General features: G+C 38.3%; 2 protein-coding genes across 2 annotated transcripts in view; both read right to left on the reverse strand.

The window, feature by feature from the left end:
* Nucleotides 1-15,306, reverse strand: part of LOC111820357 (protein phosphatase 1 regulatory subunit 12B-like) — a 47,057-nt gene extending 31,751 nt beyond the window's left edge. The window contains exons 1-3 of the mRNA XM_023730258.1: nt 13,988-15,306; nt 12,675-12,800; nt 6,402-6,584 (exon numbers count right to left, since the gene is read on the reverse strand). Of these exons, the coding sequence (XP_023586026.1) occupies nt 6,402-6,584; nt 12,675-12,800; nt 13,988-14,187 (509 nt within the window). The 5' untranslated portion in view covers nt 14,188-15,306. The remainder of the gene's footprint in view (nt 1-6,401; nt 6,585-12,674; nt 12,801-13,987) is intronic.
* A 26-nt stretch (nt 15,307-15,332) lies between these two features.
* LOC101342161 (protein phosphatase 1 regulatory subunit 12B) overlaps nt 15,333-17,962 on the reverse strand; it is a 108,361-nt gene continuing 105,731 nt past the window's right edge. Inside the window, exon 9 of the mRNA XM_023730338.1 lies at nt 15,333-15,481. Coding sequence (XP_023586106.1) covers nt 15,462-15,481 — 20 coding nt within the window. The 3' untranslated portion in view covers nt 15,333-15,461. The remainder of the gene's footprint in view (nt 15,482-17,962) is intronic.

Consider the following 17,962-nt stretch of genomic DNA (forward strand, 5'->3'; position numbering starts at 1 on the left):
CAGCAGGAGTCAAAATGCTTCCACAATGAGTTGATTACAGAGGAGGCTGCAGCTTCAAGAGAATTAGCACCCAGCAAGCTCTTTCAGAAGGAAAATTTAGCTGTTTTCAAAACATCTGATTTTTTTTTTTCTTTCAGCTTATGTTTGGCTAGAGAGAGAAACTCAACAGCTTTAATTTTGTAAAGGCTTAAATGATGTGTTTTATTTGATCAAGTCATTCCCCTGCTTAAAATGCTTCAGTAGCTTTGGGAATAAAAGTTCAAGTTTTTTAGCATAGCAAAGACAAAATTGTACATGATATGGTTCCTGCCTATCTCTCTAATCCACGGTTTCCAAAGTGTGTCCTGTGGAATTCCAGTCTTGTGTTTTGGTGAAAAAAGTAATTCCATAGACTCAGAAATTCGTAAAACACTGCAAATTCTAACTACTTCCCCTACCCCTCCACAGGAGAGGAATGATCCTGAGAAGGCTTTTGAGAAATCCTGTTTAACATTGTTTAACCCAGTGTTTCCCAAATTCATTTGGCCACAGAGTCCTTTCCCTCCTAAAGTCTAAATCTATTTCACACAACACACTTTCAGAAACGCTACAATGGCCTTACCTTCCTGCAGCTTTAGGCATGCTGATCTTGTTTGTTTCCTGAATTTCTCACGTTCCCTCTAAAGTACCATCCTCCTGTTACTACGTATAGCTAACTTCTAGTTGCCTTTCAAAATCCAACTCCAGTCAGCTCCTCTGGTAAGCCTTCCCTGTCACCCTGCTCTAACTTAGATTCCCCTCCTTTGCGCTTCCATAGCAATCTTACCCGTATCTTTATCACAGCACTTCATAACTGTACTGTACTACTTGGCTTACTTGTTTGCCTTCCCAGACTAGAAAGATTTAAGCTCCTCAAGGGCAGGAAAGATGTTTTCTTTGACCTTGTATCCTTAGTACTTCTGTGCCTGGCACATGGTAGTCTCTCAATAAATGGCTGTTAAATGCTTTACATATGTGGGTTCCCACTTAAACAGACCCTTATATTTTTAAAACCATGCTTGATTCATTTACCTAACTCTTCCTATGTCTATGTTTAGCACGGTTGGTCACTTCTAATTATCGGTGGTGCAATGGTTAAGAGCTCAGCTGCCAACCAAAAGGTTGGCAGTGCTGCTAATCAAAAGGTCAGCAGTTCGAATCCACCGGCAGCTCCTTGGAAACCCTATGGGGCAGTTCTACTCTGTCCTATAGAGGTGCTATGAGTAGGAATTGACTCGATAGCGATGGGTTTTTGTTTTTGTTTTTGTTTTTTAACCCAAATAATAGTTTGAAATTTCTGTTGTGCATTTAAAATTCTGTTTTTTTTTTTTGGCTACATGTTTGTCTACATCTATGAGTCTCTCTCAGAAGCTGAATCTGTTGACTCTTCCTCATGGTAGTTCATTTCCTTCAGTGTTTTATAATGTATTGTGACAGTTCATCTTTGGTAGGAACTTTTTTATGGAAATTCCTTATACCCTAGGTTGTAGATGTGTTCCTTCAAGGTGGTTATTGCTTATGCCAGGACCCCAGAGATTCAAGAATACAGGCCAAGTTTCTCTGTTAAATTTCTGGCTTGGGATTTCCAAACTATACAAGTAGTGAAAATTTCTCCTAAGAGGCTTTTCTGCCCCTCCCCAGAGCCTTGGATACATTCCTTCTTTGCCACTTCTTTGGGCCATGGGCAAAGCACCCTTTTCACAAACCAGGTAGCCCTTCAGGAAAGCCAGCTTTAGACAGGATCTCCATTACAGTTCCCAGACTAGTCAGGTCCAAAGCCATGCTTCCTATACCCACACATGGCATTAAAATCTGAGTTTCTAGGCTCCAAGGTCTACATATAGGTCTTATACCACGCCCGGGCCACTTAAACGGCTCTGACTTTTGAGGTCTCTTCATTTCCATTACCTAACAGTTCTCTTTCTTTTAAACTCACTTATATTTTTCTATTTTTATAATGGAAAAAGGGTCCTTGTAAATTCCCTCTACGATGTTGCCAGAACCACCCTCTAAAATACATTTTGAGTGCACTCATTTTTCTCCATCTTTAGGACCATCACCTCAGTGCAAGCCACCACTGTATCTCATATGCCCTTCTTCTGCAGTGGTCTCCTTACTGGTCCTCTCACATCCACGCTTGCCTTTCCCCTACCCACTTCATACACAACACTGCAGGCGGAGTTTAAAAGCCAGAACTTTAAAAAATGTTAATCAGATCATACTGCTTTTTGCTTAAAATCTTCCAGTGACATATGATCCAGCAATTCCACTCCTACATACCCAAGAGAAATGAAAACATACGTCCACATAAAAATCAATACATGAATGTTCATAGCAGCCTTATTCATAATAGCTAAATTCCAATTTGAATTGGAAACAATTCAAATGTTCATCAGCTGATAAATGGATATATAAAATGTGTTATATCCAAAGTAAAAAGGAATGAAGTACTGATACATGCTACAAAATGGATGAACCTTGAAAACATTATGCTAAGCGACCAAGAAGCCAGTCACAAAAGACCACATATTATATGATTCCACTTATATGAAATATTCAGAATAGGCAAATATACAGAGACAGGAAATAGATCAGTGGTTGCTTAGGGCTGGGGGGATGGAGGGTTCTTTCTGGGATTACGAAAATGTTCTAAAATTGACTATGGTAATGGTTGCATATATATGTGACTATACTAAAAACCACTGAATTACATACTTCAAATGGGTGAATTTTACTGTATGTAAATTATATCTCTATAAAACTTTAAAAAAAAAATCTTCCAGTGGCTCCCCATGGTTCTTAGCATATAAATCCAAAATCCTTAGTATTAACTATTGACCTTGTATTATACAGCTCCTACCTACTCCTCAAGCCTCATTTTAGACCACTCTTTCCCTAGTTCTCTACACTATACAGACACAGTGCCTTCTTTCAGTTTCTCCAAAGAATCAAGCACCTCTCCACCTAGTGCCTTCTCAACTGCCATACTTTCTGGCTGGAATGCCCATTGCTTTCTCTTCACCTACCTATTTCTTATCCTATAGATCTCAGTTTGAGCATCACACCCTTAGGGTAGCCTTCTCTGATCCCCCAGAGAAGGCAGGTCTTCTGTAATACACTGTCATAACAACTCATACTACTTCTTCACAGTATATACCACAAGCATAATTAAGTATCTGTTCAATGTTTGTCTTCTTCACTAGAATGTAAATTTCCCAAAGGCTGAGATCATATATGTCTGGTTCACTGTTGTATCACCTGGGCTTATATACCTAGCAATGGCAGGTGCTCAATAAATTATTTTGAAAAAAATGAACGCTAGTATAGATTAAGTGGCTGAGTCCAACAGTTCTTTATTTACTATCTTCTGATTTATCTTGTTGCCATGCTTTAAATGCACTTATCTTGACCTGTACTTGATATATGACATTTATCTTATAATTCATTAATACCTTGATTTAATATTTTTATTTTTCTATCTGCTGTTCCTTAAGGAAATATGTCTTAGTTATTTTATGGTGCACATTACAGGTACTCAGTGAATGTTTGAGGAATTTGATAAAACTTATAAAACAAAAACAAAAATCTGTAGCATATCTTATATTACTGATCCTAGGTTATAAAATTCCAAAAAGGCAGTAACTGTCTCTCTAAATTTCTCTAGGTACTTAATATTTCAGGAATCATGATCTTAATGATGAAATTAACTTGTTTTCCTTCTCTCAGCTCAGAAAGATGTTTTAAGGAGTTTTTTTCTGCTAGTAAAAAACATTACTTTTGCATTTAGTTTCTAGATGAAATTAATAGCATCTAAATTACATCTGAGCTATTAAATACACAAGCATTAAATATCCAAGATTGATGTATTAATATTACCTTGGATGGAAACCAATTAAAAGAGGACAACGGCTGGCTCTTAAATCTGTTAGCCCAGAAAATTATTATTATTTTTTTATATGTGTGTAAAGAAATGAAAAAAAGAACAAAGGTAGGAAGGGAGGGAGGAAGAAAAGAAGGAAGAAAAACACTACTTTTCTACTCAGGATCTCCTTTCTAGTCTTTCTCAAAACATGTATTTTAGAGTTGTCTTTAAAATGAACAAACATCTAAAAAGTTTAAAACAACTCTTCCCACTTTTATAAGACAATAATATATATACAGAGACCAATGTTCACTGGTGGTTACGAGGGATGGGTGGGAGGGGAGGGGGAATCATTCTCTAGATTGTAGATACTTGTTATTTTTGGTGATGGGAAAAGTAGCACTGAATGTGGGTGCAACGAGCACAGCTTGACCACAGTAAACAATGCCACTAAGAAGCATACAAGAGAAAAGAATCTTTGTGGTAAAGAACATGCCATATATAATTTCAACAATACCAAAAAATGAATGCATAGTCACATATGCACGTATATAGGCATATATGTGTACGGGCAGGTACAGGTATGTACATCTGCGTGCACAGATATAAGTATCCATGTGTATGTGCACATACAGATATGTGTGTGCATGCATATATAGTCACAGAGGACACAGTTACAGATACTTCTCAGACATAACCAAACACCTTGTGAGATTGGTTTTCTGGGTTTGAAGGCTTAGGACCTTAGTCTCATGGGACAACTCAGTCAATTGGCATAATATAGTTCACAAAGTTTATGTTCTGCATCCTAGTCAAGTGAGTAGCATCTGGGGTCTTAAAAGCTTGCAAGCAGTCATCTAAGATACAACTATTAGTCTCTACTAGTCAGGAGCAAAAGAGAAAGAAGGAGACCAAAGCCTCAGAGAAGAAACTAGTCTACAGGGCGAACAGCCTACACAAGCCACAGCATCATCTACCCTGAGATCAGAAGAACTAGATGGTATCCATCTACCACTACTGACCATTCTGATCAGGGCCACAACAGATGGACCCTGATAGAATGGGAGAAAAACACGAACAGAACTCAAATTCTTAAAAAGTCCAGACTTAACTAGACAAGCTGAGACTAGAGGACTCCCTGAGACTACTGCCCTGAGATACTCTTTAAACCTTGAACCAAAACTATCTCCTGAGGTCACCTTTTAGTGAAATAACAGATTGGCACACAAAAGAAAGGATATTACCTGTGAGTACAGTGCTCCATGAACAAACCATCAATATGAGACCAAAAGGTCACTCTAAAGCAAAGATAAGAAGATAAGGGGGCAGGGAAACTAGAGTATTAGAAATGGAACAACCAGAGCACAATTAAAGAGAATGTTGACACACTGTGAAAATGACACTAATGTCACTGAACAATTTGTATAGAAATTGTCAAATGGGAACCTGATTTGTTATGTAAACTTTCACTGAAAACACAATAAAATATTTAAAAACAAAAACAAATCTTTTGTATTTTGTAAATGATAAGATTTCTTGACTTATTACATACATATGCATTCATAAACATAAAATCTTCCTTTAGATGAGCAAAGTAAAATTAAGTCAAGCAAATCTAAATTTTTATTAGATTTCACCTGTTTTCTACTCTTAAGAAAGGGATAACTGTAGCCTGTCTTTAAGTAGATCTGAAATTCCCAAATGGAGTGCATTCTAGTTTTTACACCTATTAAAGTGGAAGATAATAGCACAGTCTACCTTGGTCACATCCTCCAAGGTCTCTTAATCCTGATAACCAAAAGTTCTCCTTACCTTCTACCTTAAATCTCTCCTATGTCAATTCACAACTGCTCTCTCATAAATTGTTTCTAAAGAAATTGCAGAATTGCAGTCACTATCTTTATACCATGTAATCACATACAGTGAAACCTGTGAGAGCTAGAACTCAGTAGGACTGCCTTGTTTTTTTGGGTCTTGCAAGGTTTCCACCGTTCACAGGGTGCAGGAAAATATTTTGAGTTTTCAATCTCTGACAGGCTTCCACCTTACACAGGCTCCGGCTTTCGCACGTTTTACTGTACTATCATTTCCTTTTCTAGTATTCTTCTCAAATTAATTAATTAAAACTGTATATCCTAACTCAATTTCTCCATCACAAAATGGGGAAATGGTGTGTGACAATCTTCTCTCTCACAAGACAAACAGAAAGAAAGACATGCCTGAAAATCCTGTGGATCACAATGGTCTGATCCTGCCATGCATGGGGTGGCTAAGAGTCAGGGGCCGACTAGACAGCAGCTGACAACAACAACATATTCACAATAGAATTAGTATCTATGTCAAATAATCAGAAGCAATTAAGATCTCCACCCAAAACCTCCCAGAGGCAAAAGACAGAACTCAAACTATAATATAAAGATCTGCTTTAATAAATTTATTTGAGATTGGGGAAATTCACACCCATTCCTTTATCTCCTCCTCTAAGCAGAACCTCACAAATTAAATCACTAACATAACATACCTCCTCTTCTCCCTGGCTTCCACAGAGGAGTCTGTTCCAGTAGTTGAGAGCACACTGGCAGTTATAACCCCATTGGCAGTGCTAGGTGGAGGGCGATTGGTGATTACACAGAGCGGGGTGCTGGAAGAGAGACTGTCTGTTGTTTTCTCTGCCGTCGAGTCGGCCTGGGATTTGTAAGGAGTCCTGAAATAAAAAAAGACACAAGCAGAAAAAGAATGGCCAGGCTTGCTACACAACAAAGAGCTGGCACAGAGACAGAAGGGTTAGAGACTGTTAGGTTTAACTAGAAAATCTTCTTGCTCAGATTTTTTTTTGGTGGGTGTATTGGTTGGTTTTTTAAATTCTGAGACCTTAAATCTTGGAACAGTATCAATACATCAATACACATTCAATCTCCCATCCTCTGTCCAAGGAGTTCTATTTTATGAGATATCTTTGCCTGACACTAAATAAATAAATAAATAAAGCCTTAGCTACGGCGCCAGGCAAGATAGTGACACATGCAAGAGTGCTGGAAATGACTCCTCAGTACCATCTGGTATCTACACGTGCATGCATGAAAAAGACACTCAAATCACTTACAGTATTAGTCTCCATCTGCCCTTTAATTCTAGGCAGTGGGCATCTTTGTGGTAGTCCTCAGTCTAGATTTGATGACCATCTTCTTGGATTATCCAGAGACATTCAATAAATGCTCTACAACCTCAGTGCATTTAGTTCTCCCTCACCTAAATCAGCAACTGCTCCCTTTCCACTCTGCCAAATGTCTATCTATATTCATAACTGCATAACTGAGAAACTCAAACAAAAATTACTAGGATTCTATATGTAACCTTAGCTACAGATTTTTTCAAAAAGCAAGCTGTATAATTAAACTCGTCTACACGAAAACAAGATCTTTGTTTCTTAAACGAATTGGGAGCAACCATTGGCTCTCTACCCAAAAAGCTATCATTTGTGATGTCACAGCTTGTTGCTGGGGTAACAGAGACCCAAAATTGAAACTCACAGAGATGGGAAAAGTATGAATTTTTTAAAACCTGTTTTTTCACCTACATACAATTATTACCAGAAATGCTTACAAATAGCTATAAACTGACTTCCAAATAATCACACTATTAGAATAAGCTTGGAAAAAATAATCAGATTACAAAAATCTAAACATGGTACTTCGACACAAATACAAAAATAGAACACTTTCGAAGATGGTAGTGGTATCTAAAATATACAAGCCATTTCTCCAGAAGAAATTAATGGCTCAGAAAAAAGGTGAAGTTTTAGATTCATTTTTTAATTTAAAAATTGAAGGTGAATAATTCCTCAAATTTACAATATATATGAGTCTATAGGAAGTACTAATAAAATTACCCAGGAACAAAGCTATAAAAAAATCACACTTATCAAAAGCCTAAAATAAAGTTGTTTTTAGGTTAATGTCATGTTTTGGTCTCTTTGCCATAGTACTGCAGGCTGTTGTGATAAAATGAAATAATAACAAGGAAACTATTTCTGATGATATAAAAACACCAGAGATTTTACTTTACTAAAGCACATAATAGAATCTTTACCATTATTTTGCAATGTAGTATAATTTGACAAGTAGATTGTTACGAGCAGAACAGGAAAAGCTCCAGAGAAGGGATTAGAGGCTGTACAATGGAGTAGAATAAATAGGGGTTTTGAAACCACTTGGGACTCAATTTGAGCCAACGTAACCTCTCTAATCTCTTCTTCTATAAAATGGGGATAAGGATACCTTAAAAGGCAGGGTTCCTGTCATGATTAAATAAAATAACATACATAGAACACTTAATATAGTGCTTGGAATACAATAAGGAAATGGCCAAGAGCTTCCAAATGCACAGACTTGGGTTCAGTTCCTATCTCAGTTCCTTACTAGCTGTGTGACCTTGGGCAGATGATTAATCTTTGGTCTCAATTTCCTCATCTATAAAGTGACAATAATACCTGTACACTGGAGGGGCTCTTTATGAGACTATAGATAATATATGTGTGCCTGAGACGGCTAGTTTCCTAACCCATATCCATCCTCCGCTTCTTCCTCATTAAGAAAACCCCTGTATAATTGAAGGCAGCAATGTACCTCGTTAAAAATCCACATTTCCCAAAGTCTCCCTAGCCACTAGAGGTTATGTGAGACATAAGCAGAAAACTGTTAGGTAGTGCTTCTGGGAAAATTCTCAGTTTGGAAGCATGTCCCTCTTTGTGCCCTTCCCCTTTCCTCCTTTCTGCCTAGAATGCAGCCACCATGGCTAGAGCTCCAGCAACTACTTCAGAACATAAAGCAACCCATGGATATGGAAGGCGTGATCTAAGCATTGTGGAGCAGAAAGACAGAAGGAACCTAGATCCTTTAGTGACTTTGGAGCTGTTGTACCAGCTCTGTTTATTTCTGGACTTTCTGAATTCGAGAAAAAAACAAACTTTTACCTTATTTAAGCCACTATTATTTGGAATTACTGCTATGTGTGGGTAAATGAAATCCCAGTATAATTTTTGTGTGTTACCTAATTCAATGCCTGGCGCATACAAGGTTCAACAAATGGTAGCTGCTATTAGTAAAGGAGTGATCTCCTTTTACTTTTCCCCAGCCCTCTCTCTTAACAGTTAACCAAGTAGCCTCCCCATGTTTCAGTTTCTTCATCTATGAGGATAATATCTACCATGCCTATGTAACCAGATTACTATGAAGATTTAATAAATTTCCAGGTAATTATAAGGTATTATTATTAATAATCCTGTTCCTTCTGGTTAAATAAATGATCATCATTTATTTTAGGGAAATAAATCTGGTAAACTGACAAATACCAATCAAGCACCACCATTATGGGTATTCTTGTATAGCAACATTATCGTTATTTTTTCATCTCAGTTGCAGAAACAAAAGACCACCCCAAAAAAGTCCCTTTGCCACACTCAAGAGCAGAAAGGTCTCTGACCACACCCAGTGGATTATAAACAATAGCTAAAGGCCTGCTGCACTTACACAGTGACATTCTGCCCATGCTACCTACTCACTGAACTAGAAACCACAAAGACATTACCCCAGGAACAAAGTTTAGATAAATACAAGTCTCTCTCCTCCCAAAGTGTTTCCACCAAAACACTCTCATTGGCTGGGAATTTTCAGAAAGCTACAGGAAGCTTTTGGAACAAGAGTTAGGTTTCCTTCGGATTTGGGTTTGAACGTCATCTTCCAAAAAAGACAAAATCCAAGAGATCCCTACCTATAATTACTGGAAAATTAATACAAGTGAAATATGGGAATATTTTTAATACTTGATTTACCACAATAGTATGACCTTAAATTTTAATCACAACTAGTAAGAGAGAGATGTTTTTGAAAGATGAAAGCAGTCATATTAAGTTGATGCCTAAACACCAAGTACACATACATACTCTATATACTCAACGGGCAACTGTTGACCAGCTGCTACAAGTTAAAGCTAAAGCACCCTCATTAAATTACGCACACTTTTGCAGGAACTCAAACTTGCTTCTACAGTGACAAAGTCCCTGGTTCAAATCCCATACTGTGTATCCAGAGGCATTAACTTTGATGACTGCAACTCAAATGGCTCCAAGAAGCCTTACCTGCCATGGTGTACAGATGCAGTAGTGTTTGCACTGATTGCTGCAGGGCAAGAAGAGGCAGGTCGCCCCTGGCAGCCCCGAGAGGTAGATGAACCAATGGTAATGGGTGAGGTAGCAGGAGATGAATTGCGATTGGCTGAAATGTAGGGACTGGTGGGGTCACTACTTCTACCAAATGAAGCACTGCAAAACAGCACATAGTCACTTCCTTCAGGACATGTTGCTCACCCACCATTTCCCAGCACCACCTTCCCACCCAGATTGTGCACTTAAAAGGAATGTAGGCCAGAGAGAATATGACAACTGGGAGTGATCAACTCCAGCTAGAGCTGGGTCACTGGCAGCAAGCAGGCAACTGTCAATCATCCAAAAGAGTGATGGAATGTGAAAGGAGGAGATATGTAACAAAGGAAAGCAGGAAAGTGGAATATAAGACAAGAGAGGCTAAGAAAGGAAAATAATAGGAAATAGAATAATTTTATTAGAAAAAATAATTCCCAACAAACCCCAAGGCAAAAAATCATGCACCCCCAAATGTCTGCTTGATATAGAAGCAGCACTGAAAAAGTTGAAGTAAGACCAGAGATTTTAAGGCGGTTTCCAGAGATTCAAAATTAAAGAGTTAAGCAGAACAGAGGAGTTCTGTGCAAAAATGACCTCGGGAACTGCAATTATTTAGCCTAAAGCAAAAATGCCTTTGGGAGGATTTAAAGTTTGTAAGCCTAGAAAGTATTATTATATGAGCAGTAGAACAATTTTCCTTGTTTCAACTGAAGACAGTTGAGAACTATCTCAAGTGCAGCCATAAATAATTTGGGTTAGAATTTTAAAAATACTTCTTGGATATAATATGTAACAAGACATTTGAGGAAGTGACCAAAAAAAGCTATGAGCCTTCTTCAGAAAAGAGGCATTTTACTGGGCCGTGTGAAAGGAATTCCTACCTAAAGACAAGAGATGAGCTAGCAAATGGAAAGTATGCCAAGGTTTGGCACAGACCAAGAATGACAAATTTCTACTCATGCTTTCATTTTTAAATGGTGATGGCATATGATTCTTTCATCTTGAAAAGATCATAAGATAGGATTTTGTAAAATCAAAACGTAGTTTAGGGTTCTAGGAGAAGAGATTTAGAAATCCAAGGTATGAAGCAAGTTGTATATGTTTTCTCAAAAGTGGTCACATAATTAAGAATGCTTTCCATCCCAAACAGAGGCAGCCCCTCTTTCCTCTGTTCACCATAACTATGTCAAACTACATCTATCAAAACAAATGCTACTCACTCAACCCATATAACTGATGGTTTGGATCATGAAAGTCAACAACCACATTATAAAATAATTCTATGCCTGAAAATGAAATGGCAGCTTTCTCTCCTAGATCTAGAACATTATTTTCTTAGAAAAGATTTCTTGGTCTTGGATTCAACCATACAGAATAACAGTGTATCTAGCAGACAAAGGCCATAGCCTTTAAGATAAATAGGTGATAGCCTCATTAAGGCCAAAAACGCATAGTTTGTGTAATAAAGCTTCCATGAGATAACTGAGCTATACTTGTATACTTTTAAAGTTGAGCCCTTTCTTATAGAATTTATCTTCAAAATTGAAGAATGTTAAAAGGTAACAATGGCTGTTTATTTTATAGCTTACTACTTCCCATGTTCTGACATTAACTAGTTGGCAGTGCCCATATTGGGGAACAGCACTGGATATGATCTGGAGAAGATTCTTCCTGTGAAACGGAAATAAATTTTGATTCCAAACAGCTAATCTATTCATATAGTCTATGGTCAAAGCCTGCTTCCATGGTAGCCAATCAATCATCTTAAAAACCTAATGATGAAGGCTATGGCATGAAGAAGCAGTTGGAGGGGTTAAGTAAGAGGAAATGAAGAAAGAATTCAAAGTAAGCAATGAAAATCAGATTCTTCCACATCAGCAGCAAAGTTCAAATTAAAATACTAATTAAGTATATCTTGTAGCTTAACGGCTCTGGCAAAGGCGCTTTGGTCACTGGCTAGTCAGTGGCAAAGAAAATAATTGCAGAAAAGGGAATATAGATGAGAAAAGGGGAAAGAAACCCATGTACCTTCTCTGCACCAAACTTGCGAGTTTCACATCTTGATGGATCTGAGGGCCATTAAAGTCATAAAAAAAAAAAAAAGACTCAAGTCCCTAAATTAACAGGCTTCAATATGAAACTTCTTTATGCAATACAAAACTGTCCCCACTTCCCAACCCTTACCACCCTATAACGTCCCTCCCTTTTTCCCTCTCTCCAAAAATAAAGCTTGAGATGAGAACTACTCTGGTATTAGAAAAAGGAGAGCCAGCTACTGGACAGGGGTGATTTAAATTCAGTCATGCCCAGAGATTACTAGAAGTCATTTCTGGTTGAAGATTTTAATCGGACTGAGAGGATGAAGTATAAATTCAGATCTGTGGTGAGAATTTGGAAGTAGCTTACTTTAATTCAGTTAAGAGAATAAATTAATTTTAATATTAAATTAGGATGTTAATCCCAAGAAATATTAAAGTGATTCATGTTTTGATTCATTTTTGTGGTGCTAATTGGATCTAAAAAGGCATGCAATTTCCCATACTCCCACAGCCAGGGTGGAGCAAAAATCATCCCCCACCCCTCTGAGCCTGGTACCTTTTCAAGTACGTTGATACATAGGTGGAAGGAACAACTGTCTCTGGGGTTTCATTTCCCTTCACTTCATCCCTCCACAGCTGTCGGGAATGGGAACCACTCCTCACCAGATTAACAGCTGATTCTCTGTGAGGCATGAGAGAAAAACAAAACACAACACTGATTCCTACCATCAGTTTTTGTCAATGATACAATGCAAACCAGGAGAAAAGAGCCAGACAGGTAAACTATAACATGGCTAAACAAACAGACACATTTTTTCTGGTGATTTTCTGTTTTATATACCTGTTCTCTGTATAGAAAGAGGATGAGTATTACTGTCTGCCTCTTTCATCAACTTGGAAGCCAACTGATTTCAGTAAGTACCAAATTCCACCTTTTTATAATGAAAAGTCACTTTTGCTCCTCTTTTAAAAAACCTTGCAGTCATTCCTCAGTAGTGGGTTGCTCATAAATAAGCAGAGAAAGGAGCAGTGGGGACGATGAGGAAGTCTGTTCCCAGGGAGAGAGGTACCACAGAAGGGAAAAAGAAGGAGGACTTGCTGGAAGCCTCTTTAGCAGTATAAATGAAAAGACATCCAGGAAAGGGATGTAGCAGGAATTTTGATCCACAATTGGTTAATTCAGGGTCTTTGCTGCAAAAGCTATGGGCCTCCATGTTTCATAAGGTTCTCTAGAGCAGTCCTTCTCAAACTTTAATGTGCATGAGAATCACCTGGGAATCTTGTTGAGGTGCAGATTCTAATCCAGGAGGTCTGTGGTGAGGCCTGAGATTCTGCAATGCTACCAAGCTCCCTCATGATACTGACGCTGCTGGTGTGAGGCCCACACTTTGAGAAACAAGGCTCTAGATCAGGTTCTGCTCTGAGATGCAGCAATACTTCAAAATCCCTATGTTCATTTTAACTGATGATGAAGACTTTAAATTTTATCTACTTACAAATTAGAAACTGATCAATTCAATTAAATAAAAATATTTTTTAGTGTTTACTATGTAGTAGGCACTAGGGGTACTTGACAAACCAGACAGAAATAGACCCTACCTTTACAGAACCTGCCGGCAGACAAACTATTCCACACCTGGAAGGGCCAGGGAAGACTTCCTAAAGACAGTCATGTCTAAGCTGGAGTTAGGACTTGAAGGGTGAAGAACTGGCAAAGCAGGGGTTAAGGGTTGGAAGATGTTCCAAGCAGAAGAAACAATTTAGAGTGTGCTAAGGACATCTGCGGAAAGAGGCAAAGGAATAATGGCCAGGAGATCACTATGCCCAGCCAAGTTAAAAAGGTCCATCTTTGGCCTATATTAGGATTACCTGTTCTCCTTTTCTTCAACGTCACTTGTGTTGTTAAGCCTCCTGGATACTAGTGAACCAAAATAGCTTTTGTTTTCTCTCTCCTGTAAAATCAAAACAAGTAAAACACAAAGGAAGTTACAATACTGACAGAATACAACATCATGGGTGAAAAAGCGGAACACAACGTACCTATGTAATCTTATTTCTGGATTCAACATCAATTCTGTTTTGAGTGGTATTTTAAAAGGTTAGCTTCCAAAGGCTTATTCCTAACTTTCCTCTATTAAAAATCAGTATGTAGGGAAATAACTCTCATGGGAAAAGCCAGGATGATCAAATAAGGAAAATAGTAACACAAATCACAGAGCAGTAGCTCTGCCAAGAGAGAGGGAGCCTTTGAGAATCCACAAACAGAAAGTTCAATTCCAAATTTCTTGATGAAATAAGTCTTATTTATTCCCCAGCCTATCTTTTCCTTGACATGTAGCTTCCTTAGGGGCATGCACAACACATATACTGCAGAGTTCATCTAACCAATATGCCTCATCCCCTTTAGAAGTCTCCAGAAATGGAATATCAAGCAAGAAAACTATGAGTGTAAGGAAGACCTAAACCAAAAGAAGATCACAGAGTGAGCCCTATAAAATCTGGAACCAAAAGTCAGAAAATAAAAATTTATTCATCTTAGGTGAGTATGTAGGTGAGCTGTTTGTGAAGTTACCCTGATTATACCTCTACTAATGAAAAAAAAGGAGAAGCTTACAATTTTTTTTTCCTAAGTGCTAAACATCAAAAGGATAAGTTATTTGTATTGGTTCAGAATATTTTAGGCCATATCCAGATGTTGTACTTCTGATCCTTTTCTTCACCACACCCTCTCCCCCCAGGTAAGGAATAAGGAGGGTAAGGAAGAATAAACATAAGGTAAGCCAGATGGAAAAGCTTTTAAAATAAATAGCAACCTTGTCAGAAGCATACTTTATTAAACAATCAATGCACCTATCTCCCTTTCAAGGCTTTGTACTTTCAGAATCAGCTTAAAAAACCTGACCCGCTGCTGTCGAGTCGATGCCAACGCATAGGGACCCTATAGGACAGAGTAGAACTGCCCCACAGAGTTTCCAAGGAGCGCCTGGTGGATCTGAACTGCCGACCTTTTGGTTAGCAGCCATAGCTCTTAACCACTACGTCACCAGGGTTTCTACTGAATCAACTTAGGGATTAGAAAATATTACCATTTTTCCCCCAAGATTGAATTTTCGTGGAAGGAAACTGTGTTGGAATTTCCCCACACCCTGCCAAATGCACCTTATCTTTGTGGTCCAGCAGAGCGGAAATCCGAGGGCTTGATGACGAGCGGTAGATGGAGGAGCCTTGGTCTCTTACAGACTCCCTGGAATTGGCCACCTCACTCAGCATATTGTGGCTGCCAGTTTTTCTGAGTCCCAGTCTCCAGGAAGAAGGAGATTCATCTTTGGGCTCTTCTGGCTTGCTAAAAAGGCTGGAGGAGAACTATGAGGGAAGAAGCAAAGAAAACAAAAAGAAAGGCCCTGGTGATTCTTTTTCAGCTTGTTTGCCTTTTCCACACTTAATTGAGCTCAGTGAGGCAACACGAGGCAACACAAGGAGGGCAAATACACGGCAGGCTGTCTGCCAGCATTCCCTTCCTCACCTGGCAGATGCTAATCGTGTCTCAAGGCTCCCTTTCTCCCTGAGCCAGAAATAGCCTCAGACGCTTAACACAGTGCTCCTACCTGACCGAGTTGCTCTGAGAAATTAGACTCTATTTGCTCTTCTTATGCAATGATACTGACCTAGAGCACCAGGAGATCTGCGCTCTAGTAATACTCTTGGCTCACTGTGTAACTGAAAATCAGATACTTCACTTCTCAACATGCTCATCTGTAAAATGGTAATAATGAGCTTGTTGCTGTTGTGTGCCATCCAGTCGATTTCCGACTCATAGCGACCCTACAGGAAAGGGTAGAACTGCCCCATAGGGTTTCCTAGGCTGTAATCTTTACAGGGGAGCCCTGGCAGGGTAGTGGTTAAGAGCTCAGCTGCTAACCAAGAGGCTGGCAGTTCAAATCCACCAGCTGCTCCTTGGAAACCCTATAGGGCAATTCTACTCTGCCCTATAGGGTCACTATGAGTCTGAATCAACTTCACAGCAATGGTTTTTTTTTTTTTTTTAAATCTTTACGGGAGCAGATCACCAGGTCTTTTCTCCCACAGAGCTGCTGGTGGGTTCAAGCTGCCGACCTTTTGGTTAGCAGCTAAGCACCTAACCACTGCACCATCAGGGCTCCCTTAATAATGAGCTTAATCCTTCCTTATAATATGTGGAGACCAGAAAAAACAAGAGGAGCTAATGAATAAATATGTTTTAAGTTACTGTGATCAGATTATAATAAGCTGATTTAAGTCAACACTAATAAAAATACTAAAGGTCATCCCACTCAAATTCTAATTGCTAATTTCAAGAAAATAATTTTATTTAGGGCAGTTCCAAGAGTTTCAGATTCCATTAACCAGCAAAATTTTAAAAAAGAAAAAAAATGAGAGGTCAAAGTGTTACCATCTTTTTCATTTTGCCAAAAGAAAACATCTTTCAGTAAGTGATTACCATTTCTATCACTATCATTTCATTTAAAAAAGAAAGAAAAAAGATATGTTAACATCAGAGAAGAGAGCTTTATGGAAAGCTTACTATTAATATATTGTCTTTAATTATCTTATTTTGTCACAGATCAGAGAAAACATCATAGACAAGCATCAGGCCAAGGAACAGTTTGGGGAACAATTGGTCTTCAGAATACCTGCCAACAGTCCCTTCCTGGGGCCAGAGAGACCCTTGCAGAAGGCTTTGATCTTTCTCCTAATACCAGGCCACCTTTACCACCTGGCATAGTGAAAATACAATCAAAACATTAATCACTAGTCTGCAACTCACACTAAGGTTTTCTCTTTTCATAGGTCAATCATGTCAGCTCTTTACAAGCTACCCTTAGACTAGAGAGAAAAACACCTTTCCCAGCATTATTTTAGTAAAGTAGAATAAGTACATGTGTGTTTGTATTTTTTTTTTTTTTTAATTTAGCATTTTTCTTTATAAAAGCAGGGAGTCTAGCCACACCATACTGAATGGCAGTGTGTGAGGTCTAACTAAATGACTGCATAATGAGCGAGAAATGCATTCTATTTGCAACCTCTCTACTGATTCACAACGACGCTCCGGGGAACAAGTCAGTACCTACACCTTTGTTCCCTTACTTCCACAACGATACCACCATCTCTCCTTTCCAATCTATCAGGTACTAAGAAGAGTTCAATAAGTTAATATCTATAAAGTCATAGAGCTTTTTCAACAGCTTCAATTCCAAAGAACTCCGATAAATTCTTACTCTAAAGAGTAATTTTATACTTTGCAGAGCAGGGTCATCATTCAACTCTGTCTCACTGACTAGTAGCCTACAGATTCTCAGAGACCTGGGCAAAGCTACAGGAAGAGTGGTCTCTGGCGTTCCAACAAGTTCTTTCTATCTCTGCCCTCTACCCAATATAAGGATTTTACTCATGAAAGTAAAATTTTAAAGGAGAAATAGAAAAAGGAGAAGTCATCAAAACAATTAATGCTGAATGCTAGGTATCTTCCTAGCCCAATCAGAACTTTAGGTATAGTTACCTTAACTTCAGATATGAAGAAAATAGGTAACTGACAAAATTTCTTTAGTCCTAGACTATTATATCCTATGTTATCTTTTCTTTTTTTAAATATCTTATGTTATCTTTTTTTAAATATCCTATATTATCTTCAAAAATTATGGCCAAATTTGTTTAGTGATGGTTTTATAGTTTTTTAGGTTTCTTTTTTTTTTCCCCAAGAATATATCTTTATTGTTTTGTAAGAATGTATCTTTAAAGCCTTTCTAACTGCGTGCTATTGTAGTAGGGGTAAATACAATACCCAAATTAATTCCAAAGTACTCACTC

Source organism: Trichechus manatus, unplaced genomic scaffold, assembly GCF_000243295.1.
Source record: "Trichechus manatus latirostris isolate Lorelei unplaced genomic scaffold, TriManLat1.0 scaffold00035, whole genome shotgun sequence".
Taxonomy (NCBI): Eukaryota; Metazoa; Chordata; class Mammalia; order Sirenia; family Trichechidae; genus Trichechus; species Trichechus manatus.